The sequence below is a fragment of the Adiantum capillus-veneris genome, chromosome 13, assembly GCF_014529385.1.
Source record: "Adiantum capillus-veneris isolate H3 chromosome 13, ASM1452938v2, whole genome shotgun sequence".
Lineage (NCBI taxonomy): Eukaryota > Viridiplantae > Streptophyta > Polypodiopsida > Polypodiales > Pteridaceae > Adiantum > Adiantum capillus-veneris.
Window position 1 is genome coordinate 147,323,665 of NC_140943.1, and position 16,711 is coordinate 147,340,375.

The 16,711-nt window shown below is 38.7% G+C and overlaps 1 protein-coding gene across 2 annotated transcripts in view; it reads right to left on the reverse strand.

The window, feature by feature from the left end:
- Positions 1-14,098: 14,098 nt before the first annotated feature.
- Positions 14,099-16,711, reverse strand: part of LOC147445045 (beta-hexosaminidase 1-like) — a 155,413-nt gene continuing 152,800 nt past the window's right edge. For both annotated transcript variants that reach the window (XM_086527522.1, XM_086527521.1), the window contains one exon: positions 14,099-14,664. In XM_086527522.1, coding sequence (XP_086383648.1) covers positions 14,495-14,664 — 170 coding nt within the window. In that variant the 3' untranslated portion in view covers positions 14,099-14,494. The remainder of the gene's footprint in view (positions 14,665-16,711) is intronic.

A 16,711-nucleotide genomic window follows, 5' to 3' on the forward strand; every position in this document is an offset into this window, starting at 1 on the left:
GTAAAGTCAAAAGTGTTTTACTCTAGTCGAAACTAGAGAAAGTAATGGAAATTTTTAGTGAATGATTTGGTTTTTCTCTAGTCTAGGTTGCCTCGTCCCTACCAACAGTGCTAAAATGTCGGCTAGCTACCAAGCCTCACCATATCGATTCTAGCAAAGCCACAACCACATGCATAAAATGTCAATCCGTGGGACGTAGCTGACCCGACTAGTACATCAAGGCTACAAGAGATAGCTAATCTCTCGGAAAACCCAAGTATCGTGTGCTCTCACCTAGATCGGTCTTAAGTGTGCATCAAACACTAAAAACTAACCTTCTTATCGCAAGCCTAATACATATAGCTATAGTTCTCCAAATGCAACAAAACTTGCTACCTAGAATGTGCAGCGTATCTCACCAACCTCATGTGCTCAAAAGTCATTTTTGACATGGACAAAATCGCGCCGAAGATAAACAACCTATTTGGGCAGGCTGATTTCGGCCTCCGAAGCACTTTGTAGCTTTGTTAGGGCGTGCTCTATCTATTCCTATGGTCGAAACCAGTTTGGATGCCTATATGGTGCGTAAGAAATGAAAATAACTCGTAAATAGACACAACTAAAAACAGAACTTCATTGCAAGAAACTTACATAGAAAGAAATAGCGTTAACATGCGAGCGCATTAGTATGCTCGGAATCACAATGAAACACCACATGAGGGAGACACGAAGGGATGAAACAATAGAGAGCTCACAACACACTGAGCAACGCACACTGACTTTCATTATCCAAAAACTTAAGTCAAAAGTTACAAAAGTTGGTTTTTATACCTTAGTCAAAGTTTAAGAGATGGATCCCTAGCTAATTTACCTCGGTAATAAGACTAGGAATTGCAAATAATTACAACTTTGGAAGCCCCTAGCCCCTTTACACTCTTTCAATTGTGATACAACAAGTTTGGACTTTTACAGGATTTCAAATCAAAGAATAAGGTTTTGATACAATAAGTGAGGATGCAAATAATGGTGGTGCTCCTTTGATGGTCATGTTAGCTGAGCAGCTAACACTACTGACACACTACTGACTGCTCTTGATTAAAACCCTTTATTTGATTAGTTTTCTAAATTATCTAAAAAAACTTTGTGGCCTCGGTCGATCCTTTGTCAAAGTTTCAAAGGTGTTCTCTTTCTTGCATGTCAAACAAATTGAAGTTGATTCAATGGGTGTTGAAACATCTATCAAAACGTCCCTAAAAGTTGTTCCCTTTCTTACATGTCAAACAAATTGAAGTTGATTTAATGGATGTTTTAATGGATGTTGAAACACCTATCCAAACGTCTCTAAAAATTGTTCCCTTTCTTACATGTCAAACAAATTAAAGTTGATTCAATGGGTGTTGAAACACCTATGCAAATGGAAGCATGCTTATTTTTTGCTAGTCTTTTAGCTGCATCACTCGAGGAATGATGTCTCGAAGTACTAAAAGGGGTACATCTCTTAAGTAAAGGCGGATTGGAAAAAGCCCCTTTTACCCATGAGATTTTTGCATAGAGTACAACGATCTTCAACCCCACAATACTTCTCTAAAGCTCAATAGGATACTATTCTGACTCTCATTGGAAAGTCTAACAACCCTACATCAAGTGTGCCTACAAATTCTTGGATAATGAAGCTCCATGTGAGTCTAGTATTATTTGATTTGATCACGTTGTTTGGTATATTTTCAGCCATTTGGACCTTATCATCCCAAGCAAACCAACCAAACATCATCTCTCCCTATTTCGTTCTTTGTTGCGTGGCTAGGCTCGAGTGCACCTTAAATATATGTAACTGTGGCATGTGAGTTCATCAAGATCCCTTTTTAATCTCAAAAAAAGTTACAAGTGGTCATGTTTGCATCAATGAAAGGGATTTTAAAAATAGCTTTTGAAAAAAAATCTACAATTTTTAAAGGAAGAGGGGTCATTTAATTCATAAAAATATGTATGTGAAGAGGGGTTATTTAAATGCTACTTGAACACCTGTGATATAGAGGATTTTCTAATAGCAGAGGCCCCCAAGGCAGGCTAGGCCATTAGTACTTGCTCATATTACATTTATGCACTTCATAAATAATTTGCTTGAAGTTCTCAAAAAAATTGAAGTTAATGAACTAGGGACTTTCATAGTGGCTTTTCTAGGGTCAAGGCTATTCAAAGTATAATTAACCCTTGGAGATGGGAAGTGATGGGAGAACTTGGAGTATGGGTGCCAAAATTGTCAAGCTTTCCACACACATACACACACATCAAACCTCTTACCATCTCTCCCTTTCCAAGTACACACATATAGGTAGACAAAGACAACACAGTCTATTCACACACATACACACAAACATAGTCAAGATGGTGAAAGCTTGTAGGAGAAAATGATGTAGACAAGATTATTGCACACATTATAGATAAGAGAAGGAGAGAGAGAATTTTGCAAATCAATGCCTAAACTCCATGGCACCTCTTTGAAGTTGAATATTTAATTTTTGTATTAAACTAAGTTGGTGCTAAAAATTAGAGGCTCCTCTTTACACTTGAGTTCATGGGTGCTTCCTATTACTTATTGCATGAGACTTCATAGGGCAGGTTATCACTAACTTTCTATGACTGAGCCACATAGGCTTATTGAAAAAATAATTACAAACACTTATGCTAAAATAAATGGACAAGAGGAATTATTAATTCTATCCCTAACACCTTCTTCTCAATTTTGAGAGTTTTAATTTACACAAAATCAACTCACTTATCCTCTCTCTCTCTCTCTCTCTCTCTCTCTCTCTCTCTCTCTCTCTGTCAGAATGGCAGGCCGCCTACATACGAAATGATGATAGAGCTAATCGAGGATATTGCTTGGGCAACCACCCCCACCATTGTAAAGCTTGTGAGATGAGTCCCTTTAAATCTCACTTAGTCCTTTTTGTGCTACTATGTTTTCATTAAAAGAACCAAGTGTTATCGCCATGACAAAGAGAAAGAAGATTATGGAAGAGGAGGCGACTATGTCCCAGGTAGTCAACCTCCTATATGGCTTGTGCATCATATAGACAGATTGTGGTTTTCTTAACCTCATTAGAAGTTGGCATGTATAACCTTCTATAACACATACTGCCCCATAACGGGGACTTGTTCATCCTAATGCAATTGTAAAGCATTAATTTGTTGTGGTTTTTGAAGTAAAACCCTTTACAGGCTTGTAGATAATCCATTATCTTGTTTCCTTGGTCAAAATCACACATTATGATATTTGATCACATAGTTTCCATGAAAGAGGAACGTGTGAGCATTGTGTTGTTAGGGTTGCATACCTTCTTGTATGATTTCTTTGAATTGATGTTGACACCCCTTGCATGTTGTCCTCTTGTCTTTGTGCATGTGAATAGTTTTTCTATGTTCAATATATCTAGTTTTTTGGGCATTGCCCTTGGTAATCACTGAGAAAATACGTTGTGTTTGTGGTGGCACTAACCATCTTATCCAAAGGTAGATATTGTTGCACTAACTTGGTCTTGCAAGGCGTTTTCTTTTGAGGCGCACAAAGGAATTCCTTTTGTCTCTTTTTTCTCTATCATGTTGTCCAAACAAACCTCCTATGAAGGAGGTCACAAAAGAGTCTTGCACTTTGATGCAGTAATGAGTGATGCTTTCTTACCGTATCATTGCGTGTTCCTTAATACCCTTTTGGGTCTATGCAGGTGAACTTTTTTGACATTTGGTCTTTGGGTTTTTATGGGCATTGCCCTTGTCATTCTATTTCATGTAGAAATGGAATCATTGAGCAAATATATTAGGTTTGTGGTGGAGTTAACCACCTTAAGAAATGGCGGATCATGTTTTATTGACTCACTTTTGCAGGGCTTTGACTTTTGAGGCACACAAAAGAAGACTTTTTTTTGTCTTTTTTTGCTATAATACTATTTGAATCTACATTTTAATAAGATTACTAAAGTACCTTGCACTTTGTGGCATAAATGATGAATGGTTCGTTTAAGTAGGCCTCAGAAGGCTTACCGCATCACTGCCATGCTTTTTTCTATTACATGTAGCTTTATCCAAGACCACTTGTATACTGGTCCTTTGTTTTGTAGCGGATATAAGGAAAGGGTTTTTGAGCGTACAAGACCTTCCTAACAACAAGACTTTTAGGGCTCCATAAGCAGGGTTGTACTTTAGCTTAGCTGACTTCTTTGGAGGGATGTGTTTTAATTAGGCTATTTAGCCTAATAAAATTAGGAATAAAGTATGTTTATATGAGAATAGGCTTGGGTTGTGGCATCATTTGGCCTTTTGGTGTACTACTTGGAACTCATGGCATAATAGAACTTCAAAATGAAAGTATTGTTCATTAATAAGTTGTTTTTGAAGTATATATTCTCTTAATTGTATCCAAAATGCTTATAGCTTTAAAAAAATTACCTTTTTAAATAGTAGACATCTAGCAATATCGATAGCATTGATAATAGTAGAGAGTCTCTTGAGGCTTGTAAAATGCATAAAGTACTAACAAATAGTTGTCTTTTGTTGTAGGGATGCATGTGAGGATCTCTCGATCTCTCTCTCTCTCTCTCTCTCTCTCTCTCGCGGATAGATGTTGTTCAAAAGAAGATCGAAATTCATCAACTATGGATAAACAACCCGTTTTAAGATTTATTAATCACTCTTGTATTAAAGTTGAAGAACCATTTAGATTTTAGTACAAACCATTTTATTCTCTTCTGTCAGATATCATTTGTAGCAATTGTTCTGTTCATTGTGAATGTTTAACAAGGATACACATGCGCATGCATGCGTGCATGCACGCGCACGCGCGCGTGCACACACACACACACACACACACACACAATTCTTTGGTTTTTTTCTCCATTACAACAATGTGCGCATACTTGATTCTTACATGCAAATAAAGGAACAAAAAAGAGAGTGGCACTTTCGTGCAAGACACTAGCCAAGGAAGAAATAGAATAGAGAGAGTCACTGAATTTGAAAACTTCTTAAATATGTGGACTTGGGTAACATCTTGCCTATTGTTAGTACATTTCCATGTATGATACCTACTCCCTATCATACTATAAGCTATGATACCATTGTTAGAGACTTGGGAACCCCAAGTTGGAAATCTGGCATGACACACGAGAGAATCACTTAGAAAACTTCACAAAAGTTAATCACAATTCCATAGAGTCGACACGACCCGATGTACTTCGGAGCCCAGACGTATAGGCCCAGAATCTGGCGCCCCTTTTGGTATTTATTTTTATATTAATGCTTGAGCAAAGTTACAACTCCTGTGGGCCTTCTCGGCTCAGATGCTCGTCAGCAAAAACTGAGGGCAGAAGTGGCCTTAAGTTCAAATTTAGAGGCCCTTGGCCTTGTCATAAACTGATGACGTGGTAGTCCGGGGCATTTACTATGTAAAATTTTCCTATATCATGTGCGTTCACCAAAATGTATTAAAAGTACCCCTTATAGGCCTTATGTAAACATGTTTCCGTAACTTTACAAGAATATAAAATCCCTTCTGTTGAATGCACGTGTTATATTACATATACTGTAGTGGACTCCATGAGTGTGGCAGAACTGACAAATTGATGATGTGGCAGAACTGTACAAGCGATTGCATATTGCATTGACATGCACCTTATAATGAGACTACTAATAGTAGCCCATCACCATAAGGAGGATATTTTCTATTCCCTTTTGACCAAATTGGCTTCTATATTCTTGTTCACACATAATTTCTCTCAAAAGGAAATGGTCCGCTCAAATGCCAAATTTGTTTTCATCAAAACTTAAACTATATACTACACCAAGAAATAGTTTGTAAGTAGCCTCGATCTTGTCAATGTCTCACACAATTTGGTGAATTAAATCTACCGGTGAGTGATTTTCTTGGATGCCAACCCTTTTTATATATTATAAATCTTTTTATTACGAAGTTAATACACAATACATAGCGTGGTTTTTTCTCTGAGTCGAGCCTCTTTTTTTTTTTTTTCTCTCGCGCTCATTTTCTCATGCTCACCATCTCGCTATCGTTCCCATCCGGCTTCACCCTCCATAGTTGAGGAGCCTATCAAGTGGTATTAGAGCGAGGTGGTCAAGCGTTTTGATAGGTGGACAAACGAGGGCTTTTTGATTGGCGGATAGACGAGGGTTGCAAGCGCTGTCAGAGAAGCGTTCTAAAATGCTGCACATACAGGGCATTTGTGTGGGCGTTTTAAAATGCTGTAGGAAACAAAGGTGGTCGTGGCGCTAGAAAAGCACAGGCGGGTAGAAAGCGTTGTAGTTGACACTTGTCAAAACGTAGTCGCCACAAACTCCTAGGCGGGTAGCACCTCGATAGAGCTAGGAGTCTCAAGACACTGCTTTGTCCATAGCCTCTCACCGACTTGCTGCAAAAGGTGTCTTGCTGCAGACCTTTGACCAGCATGTAAAAACGCCCCCTAAAGTACACTACTTGGGAGAGAAAGATTGCATAGGTTTTGAAAAACGGAGGCGTTGTCAAGAAAAACCTAATTTGATCTTGATTGTTGCGAGCTCGAGCAATCTCTATCAGACACAAAGGTGGATTTGAATCATTTGGATGTTGGTGAAGAGACAAAACGTTGCTTCTTTGGGACTGGAAAGCCAACAACAACATGCAAGAAAAGAGGCACTAAGACTACCAGGTTCATAGGCGATCTTAAAAGCTATCGATCTCAATAGATAGCTTCATCAAGTCAAAGGCAAGATGTTGAATATTTTGTCAAAGCTCATAAAAGATTATGACACGATGTCAAGCAATTGCCACCCAATCAAAAATTTGCTATACAACCTGGTATATCAGCACAAATTTCAAAGTAGTTTTTTTTTAAATCTAGTGTCATCAATTTATCTTTTGTTTGTTGTCAAAACAGTCATATACTTTCCAATCAAAGCCTTCTTTTAGCCTAAAAATTGTCAGTAACTGCCATGACACATTTGTACGGGTTAAGACACTGCCACATATAAGTGGTAAGACCTCCCAAAAACATATGTTCTCAGCCTATTGTCCCACTTCTTGTAAGGTATCGATCTTAAAAGTAGCTTAACAACAACACCAAGTTAGAGTATACCAACCCTTGGTTGTGAGAGAACCTAAAACTCACAGTTCTCGAGTACCAGGTGAATGCACCTCAAGTAGGTCCTTCAGCGTCTTTGCAATGTCATAGTTGTAATTGATTGGGTAATGCATGTAGTCTATGGAAAAGATGCATATAGTCTATGGAAAAGATGAGTCCATTGAGAGCCACCAAAAAACATCATACATGTAGTAGCATCATGAACGTAGTTACTATTAAGATTACTCGTGAATATGTCCAATATAAATATCACAAACATATTAAATTTGCAATTAAATCTTACATTATCTTTCCTTTTTGAGAATAGAAACACCTTGTTACCCATATACTCTCCTTACAATCACCACCTTCACTCGAGAAACATCTTGATTGCCCTAATTTTTTTAACTCATGAATAAAAAATGTACATTATAATATCAGGAACATATGAAGTACTTCCTAGGGAAAATTACCAAAGTACCCCTAAAATTTGTGGAAGTTCCCAGAACACCCCTCAAATTTCAAAAATTCCCAAAATACTATTTGTAGCAACTTTGGGTGAATTCATCCCAATTTTCGGCATACTTTAATTTGTTTGACAATAGACATCTATCTTCAATTGTCTCAGGCAAAAAATCTCACAATGAGCTCTCAACGAGCGGGACTTTTGTATACAAATAATGGAATATTTCACCTTGGGAGCCAACAATATCATTGAAACTCCTTCTTTCATCTTCTATAGATGGACAACCAATTTTTCTATGAAAAATTTGCAAAAAAATCCTTTTTGGGACGTTTGGGAAACGAATAAGGAGAAGTTTGGGAAATGTTGAAATTTGAAGGGTATATTGGGAATTGATAGGCTCCTCATCTATGGAGGGTGAAGCCGGATGAGAACCATAACGAGATGGTGAGCGTGCAGAGAGAGAGAGAGAGAGAGAGAGAGAGAGAGAGAGAGAGAGAGAGAGAGAGAGAGAGAGAGAGAGAGAGAGAGAAGCTCAGCTCAGAGAAAAAACCACGCTATGTATTGTGTATTAACTTTGTAATAAAAAGCCTTACAAAATATAAAAATGGTTGCCATGCAAACTCAACTAAAACTGGACTTTCCTCTGCATGCCTTAAAAGACACTAAAGGAGCTACTTGAGGTGCATTTTCATTATATTGTGAGACCAAGGATAACCACAATGAACATGGCATTGTTAAGAGTTAATGGACATTCATAGAGATTATGTTTCAAATTGAGCATCATGGACTTGAAGGAACATTCTTCACACTACGATCTATTACGAGAGATGGCTATAATCTTGTTGGGAAAGATGGAAAGAGGATATATATAGCATTGTGAGTGAACTTTGGGCATTCAAGGCATAATTTGGATGTTTTTATGTCATACTTTGGACCGTTGTTTCTATTGCATGTACCCCATCTTCTTCCAAGAATAAAAACGTGTGGTTGGATCATGACAAAACTAATATGAACTCTTGAAGTGCCATGAATACAATGTCATTGGTGTATGGTGACACCTTAATTCTTTTGAAATTTGCAAGTATATATACATTAGGTGGTTGGAAGCATTCACACTTCCAAGGAAAATCATTCATCTCTAAATTTAGTCTTCCAAAGAGCAAGCCTTCAACCATAGTAATCACTTACACAATAGAGGAAAAAGACTTAGAAGTTCCTTAAGTATATGTGATTGTGCACTACCATGTCATTTAATTTGGAAGACTGTAACTTCGTCGCGTGAACTAGGTGTATAAAGCAAAGTTACAATTGTGAACATGTTGGTTTGGGCAATCTACAAAGGTTAGTATCTAGTATCAAAATATCAAATGCTACAACGAAGAGAAACGAACATCAAGCTAACATGGATTCTTTAAAAGAGTCACCGAGGACGCCGCATGATAAAATTTGGATGGAAATCCCTACTCATAAACTATGTTCGTTGTTTGACTCAAGGTACATGTATGTGAGTAGAACGGATGAATACTTTTAATCCCTTATCTTGTTGGTCTAACAATAGTCTTCACATACACACTCTATGTGCTGAGTTGTAAACATCAGTTAGTATATTTTGAAAATTGCATTGATGGTGCTTGTATAATATTGGACATAATAAGTAAATGTACATGTCTTGGAACATCTATTCAGTATTATAGGTTTGCATGATAAATTTCTATAGATTGGCCAAGGTTAGTTGCAATTTAAATATTGATTGTTGTCAATATAAGGTTTCAAGTGTTTTTCTACTATGGTAGCGGTGCGGAAATGTGGTTAGCATTTTTGCAAATTTTCCCTCGCTTAAATTTCTTCAAATCTACATGGCATACATGCATATCCTCTTAGGATTTTCTTACCTTTATGTTCGCAAAGTAATGCTACTTGAGGATTGTTTGCCCTTGAGCATGTCATTCTTGCAACCCTAACCTAGCAATTGGTATTAGACTTTGGTAAAGCTTCTTCAGCAAAGTTAGTTCTATAGCAAAAAAATTCACTGTTGCACCTTTTTTTAAGGTGATTTATTATGAGAGTTTCCACATCGCCTATTACTTAAACTTGTGCTTATTTTGCCTATCTTTTACTACTAGTACCAATGTGCAAGTAAGTTCATTCTTTTGTGCAAAAATAGTTGCTTAAGTATAGTATAGATGAAGTAGTACATGTGCAATATAATACTGATGTATCACCCTATGGTCTCTCCAAGACATGTATGGAAGGCCTAAAAATCCACCATGCGATTCCCTTAATGCATGGCCTCATTAATGGTTGTATGCTATGATGTTGCAATCCATGGTTTCCCTTCACTCTTGTGACAATTGATGTTCGACAATCTGGCCATCTCTCAAGAAAAAGGTGGTCTGTGACTCCCACCATGCTCCCATATCCCTTTTTCACAAATCAGCTTTCACACTATCCCACAAGTGCTGCAGCCTACTTGGTCATGAATTTTGACTCAAGGATACTCAAATTGTTCATCAATGCCATGAGGTCTTTACCTATGACAACGAGCATTGCACCCACTTTAGAGATACATTTACCAAAATTTAAGCACATCCAAGCAACGATGCAAAATCACCCCAACATGAGTGCTTCACAACCTAGTGGAAGTAGAGAGATTAAAATGTTTTTGAAGAAAAAGTGCTCCACCATCATATAAGTTGTGGGCCAAGCTAGTGCAACGAAATGACCTTTCATTATAGTTACATGCAAATATGACTAGTACTTAAAAGTTGGGTTGAGGAAGCTTTTCTACTTCGACTTCTGAGCAAGGTCATGTATGCATGATTTTAATCATCTGAGCAAGGTTGTTGCAGGGCAAGAAAACATCACGTTCTCACCAGCTACATTATATTTTATGAATACGTGTTCATGGCTATGTAGCAACAGAAATCTAACAAGTTACATTATCAAAAAATTGTTTGTTAAATTTTCTATACCTAGATATCACATATAAAATCCATAAGTCCCCCTAATTTTTATTTATTTTTGGGCCAAACTCACAACTGTGAGTAGCGTTTTTACTATTAGCATAATAACATAACATATTACATCCCGTCCATGCTCAACACGAGCCATGGAGCTCATACACAACAGATACTGCCACAATCCAACCATGGACAACCAAAAAGAAACGGTTACATAACCTCGAAGGGTGCCACCAAGACTATCATGACTTCCACTAACGACAGCCTCACCCTCTAGGGAACCCCTGAACAACATAAACTCCCAAGCATACAAGACAAGTACATCCGGCTTTTACATGGAGCCGTAACCATACAGTATGACCAAAGAACCACGACCATACACAGGCTTTTTGCCAGGAAGCCAATAACCTACACAACACCAAACCCACGGACATGGGACTCCACAGCAAGGCCCAACAATATGCAACCAAACCCTCCACAATCTTCGCAACCGAGCAAAAATTCCACCAGATCGAACCACTGTAGTTGAGAAAACCTCGCAGCACCAAGACCGAACAAGGACACCAACACACGAACCAGAGCAGTAGAGGTTGTCACACCATCCGCTCCCCCTATCCACCATCCGCCAGATCGTGGCGAGCAGGAAACTCCTCGGGTGGAGAAGGGGGCGGCCGCCCAACCCTGATTCCAAAAATGGATGGTCGTCGAAGCACGAGCCCAAGCTGATGCCAATCTACCATAGCCAAAACCTCCCGAGCTCAGCACTCCCACCTCGACCCCAGGACACCCGCCGGGTCCCCTCCCCGCTCATGCAGTAGCGCCAAAGCTGCTAGGTTTTGACGAGCCCTTCTGCTTCTTCAGAAACAAATGCTCGTAACATAGAGCTTAAGTCCCCCAATTCAATAGAAAACTACCTTCAAGTCTCTTAACACAAAATTATTCACCGTGGAGGTCACAAAAATAAGCATTTGTGTCTAACAAATGCAATAAAGAACAATTTCATCTTGAGAGCCCAGAGTATCATATAAAATCCCAGCTCTATCTTCTACAAAGGAAAAACCACTCGTCTATGAAGAGTTGCAAAAAAAAAAATCTGGGTTGTGAGGTTGAGGAGTATTTTGGGATTTTTGTAAAAAATGAAGGGTAGTTATGGAGTTTTTGACCAAATATGAACGGTATATTGGGAATTTTTGAAAATTTGGGGGATATTTTGAGAATTTCCCAAATTTCAGGGACAATTTGGTAATTCTCCCTATTAACTATCATGGGCATTGATGAAAGTAGACTTATTTTTTCTTCATTTCGTGTAATGAGATGGTTAAGAAAAGATGTCTCGCCATTTTAAGGCCTACATTCATATTTCTTTAGATGATCCCAATCCATGAACCTCTAAAGATTAGCTTAGACATAGCCACTCATTATTGACATACCGAGAAGGGAAAGTCCTTAGTGCTAGATACCCTTTTTGGCTACGAAAAAATAATAGGCACCTTTTCCCCCACTCATCACCATATCGTGTTTAGTGAAAAATGATTAAAAAGGATTCTCATGAGAAAACTTTACAAAATCTTGGGTCAAAAGTTGAAGACAACCAATAATGATGGCTCTCTCTCTCTCTCTCTCTCTCTCTCTCTCTCTCTCTCTCTCTATTACTGTTTCTATGGCATTAAAAATTATCATAGTCTTCTTCTTTGTCTCTAGGATGTGAAAAGATGTGAAGAACATGCCTACAAATGCCATGTGTAGTAATCAATAGACTCTCTTGGTTTATAAGACACTTTGCCTAGTTGGAATGATGCACATTAGTAGCAATGCAAGCTTTGTATGTTGAATTTTATGGTCGTATGACTATAGCAACTGCTTATTGCAGGTCACAAGTTAGCCCATATAAAAGGACGTTCCCTTGTGGCAGTGCCAATCTTAGAGCAAGAAAGCAATGCATCATGGAAAATCAAGATTTGTTTAAAACTACGTTAAAGCTATGGGAGAATTTGGAGCATGAAGATGGCTAGCCTATCCAACCCATTGACTTTATTTCTCAAATCTAACTACATGCAAGCATAATATTGAAAACCTTACTAAGATATGTGCTTAAATGACCCAAAAACTAACCATTGTCAAGGAGTGGGTGAGCTCCTTTGCCATTTCGTAGCCCTATGTTGTGAAGCTTACCATGCTTTGTGTTGTTCTACAAAATCTATGGACATTAGTTAACCAAAACTAGACTTTCCTCTGCATGCCGTAAGGCTTGTTCCCACAGGTAGACTAAGGTTTGAAACCTAACAAGAATTTCCACAAAGTCCTAGGGTATTTTGGTAATTTTCTATGCTTTCTAATCCAGAACCAAAAATCTTAATAGAGTAATCTCCCAATCATGTGTTTTGAGTATACACAAACTCACTAATAATGCATTATCCATCCACCAAGCTTATATTCAATGTTTCTTGCAGTGTTTCCAGTGTCTTTGGCTCGAGCCAATTAACATTTCAATTTTATGCTCTTGGAATGAACATGTGAAACTTTTCTCTCTTGAGAGAGACTTCGTTAATAATCAATTTCCCTCACCTATTGGATCCTTATGTATAGCTAAGGTCATTGATGCCTGTAAGAATGAAACTTGAAGGAACACTTTACAAATCTCATACGAGTGTTTTCGCAATAGATGGGATGAAACACCAATTACACAATTCTCCCTATATATAGCTAAGGACATTGACACCTATTAGAGTAAAAGTAGCCTGAAGGCCACTTGCAATTTACAAATATCATTGGAATGTGTTGATGATAGATGGGACGGAGGGCCAATTTCACAATTTTATGGTAAATGAACTCATATGTAAGGTACTAAAATTTGCATGTGACTAGAAGAGGCCTGAGGCAATACGATGCCCTCCCCTAAAATATGAATATACTATCTATATTACTTGTGAATATGTACAATATGATGTCACAACCCTATGGAGTACTTTCTAGGGAAAATTACCAAAATACCATTTGTGCAAATTCCCAAAATACCCTTCAAATTTCAAAAATTCCCAAAATACCCTTCGGATGGATTGCTCCCATTTGTTGGCATACTTCATTTTGTTTAACGGTATAGATTTATCTTCAGTTGTCTCAGACAAACCAATGAGCTCTAAAAGAGAGCTATTTTTGTCTACAAATACTGAACTATCTCATCTTGGGAGCCAATAATATCATCTCCTCCTCCTATTGATGGACAACCAATCTTTCTATGAAAAAGTTGCAAAAAAATTGTTTTTGAGCTGAGCTGAGCTGTTTTTCAATTAAATTAAGGGGTATTTTGGAGATTTTGCAAAATGTTAAGGGCAGTTTAGGAATTTTTGGCACAATATGAGGGGTACTGGGAATTTTTGAAGTCTCAAGGGTAAATAAGGAATTTCCACAAATTCCAACTTACACATACACGCTTACCCAACTTATAGTTGCTTTTTTTGGAGACCTACCCATATGAAGACAAAGAAACACACACACAAGGAGCTAAGGAAAAGCCAGGCTCCATGTGCACAAAAATGGTACATGATGCAAAACCAAGCGTTATGATTCGTAAGCAAACACTAGCATAAAACAAACAAACATCTTTTAACATGCATAGATACAACGCTTTGGACTCTACCAAAAAGCTACTGAGCACAATGCTCAGATCGAAATTTGCAAGTGAGGTGTGGGTTTGATTTGACATTTCATTCCTTTCTTCTTGGTCAAAGGAGGTTATCGTGATTGAATTTTTATAGTTAAGAGAAGCATGTTTGGGCCAACAGATTCTAGTGCCAGTATGCTCATCAGACATCATTGATCAACTTATGGGATCATGTACATGAGCTAATGTACAAGTTTTAAATGTCTGCATACAATGATGTACAAGCTTTAAAACAAAGAGACCAAAATCTGTCGAAAAATTATGAAACAGCTTGTGTGTGCGGCTGGCTGTTGAGTGGTATTTGTCAAATTAGAATGACTCACTGAGAGTAACAAGAACCAGTGCCTGTTGGGGCTCTTCTTGCCAGCGGATTTGTCACTGGTGCTGCTGGAATGTTTCTCTGATTGAGCAGACATCGGAAATGCTCCAGTCTGCCTTCTACTTCATCAAGGTTGTTCGATGTGTAGCCTATTGGGCTCCACAAACGTTCTGAAATCAACCAAAAATAAAAATGCTCTCTCTCTCTCTCTCTCTCTCTCTCTCACAGTAGCAGCCCACTCAGGAGATATGCTGCCAGCTGGTTCTACTCAGTCAATTATTTGCTTACTTTTTTTAGCTTTAGCATTCTGTAATCTTTGTGCTGGATTTTTGGATCATCTGAAGATGAAGTAAATTTCTGGTCTCATAGGTTTTTTAGGCATTCATTTTATTTCTCATAACCCCACTAATAAACATCTCAAGGACACCAATTTGAGTACAATAATGTAGCTGATTCCAAACAGAGAAGTAACCCGAGTAAACATAAAAACACCAATGCAAGGCTCGTTAAATCTTTCTACAATGGAGGTGCTCCTCGTAGGAGGGCTCTCCCCTTCATTGTCTAAACGAACTATCCAAAGCTTCAGCAGCTTCTCTTTGCCTCTCTCCTTCGCTTCTCAGCATTTGGTCTCAAAAATACCTGCAAACTCCACAGAACTCCCACTATGCTCTCTCTGCTTGCCTAGCACTACCTTTCAAATAACCTTGTCGAGGTGCAAACAACTAAGCAACTTCTCCTAATCTATGAAAAACACCTCTTGTGTATTCTTCCTCGTGTATGCTTATGATAGGAGTATAGCTTGACGATCATCCTGACAGTGAGTAACCACCACACATAACGACACTATCAACTGAAACATGTCAAGGGCTCTCTCTCTCTCTCTCTCTCTCTCTCTCTCTCTCTCTCTCTCTCATTTAGCCTACTGGGAGACCACGGTCTGGGAGCACCCCTCAGAATAGTTGGTATGATGATGAGTGTCGAGTGACGAGAGCTTGACTACAGAGAGAGGTGGCTTATCACACATGGGCAGTCGCATATGCCGTATACTCATCCGTTGCCATATATGGCGAAAGAACAGAGCTTTCTTAGCTTAGCTTGAAAGAGATATTTATCAGATACTCAGTCGCGTATACTTGGTCATTGCCTTATATGGCGAAAGAAGAGAGCTTTCTTAGCTTAAGCTTAAAAGAGATATTTTATTAGATACTCTTGAGCCAAGACTCTAGGGAGGCTTGGCGACTCTTTAGAGAGCACTCCCCCTCTCTAGTCATTACTTATACATAGACATGATGAGTAGTGGGGACGGGGTACAGGGGACAGGGCTCAAATGGATTTTTAGTGTAAAAAAGAGGGCGGGATGGCAAGTGGGGACTGGAAGCCCAAAAATGGGCGTCCCCTGTGACCATGATCTAGATGTGTTAAATGCTTATGCACACGATGATGGGCTCTCCATCAACCTTGGCAGAACCAAGGTTATGGTATGCAATACTACAACATAGTGGGTCAGCGAATCAGTGCCTATTTTTACATATAAACAAGAGATAGTGGAGTATGTAGACTCTTATACATATCTTGGTGTTGTATTCAGTGAAACTACTTTCTCTATGAGAGGTGCTGCAGAAGCGAGATTGATGAGGGGATGTGTAACATTAGGAGGACTAGACAGTTCACACGTGTAGTTTCAGGAGCCACACACTGAGCCACACACTAAGCTGTGACTATTTGACACATTGGTCACTTCCACCATGCTTTATGGAGTGCAGATATGGGGGCCTAGCCTGGATCATCATAGTAGATAAGGGTACACATATGATGGATGGAGATCTATGGAGAGACCATGATCTCCACGCTGATCTGGGTGAAAGACTCAGTGCCACATGAGATTATCACAACTGAGATGAGTGCGCCACCAATTGTAGTGGAGGCTCTTGCTAGATTAGTGTCTTTCATTCATAGCCATGTCACCATTTTGTGACATACCCCCCTCTTGAAAGCATTGCAATTGCCCTCGATTACGCCTGCTAAACAGACAGAGGCCATAAACTGTCTTAGCAGACACTGACTATTAGTACCGACGCACTAGGAACAACACATCTAGCACATGTACCAATCGACAGTCACATCACATGACAAATCACATTCAAAATCATTTCAAATCTCGGACCATGATTAATCGACAACGTATTTAGCAATCGCATCTAGATCCAGTCGGGACCT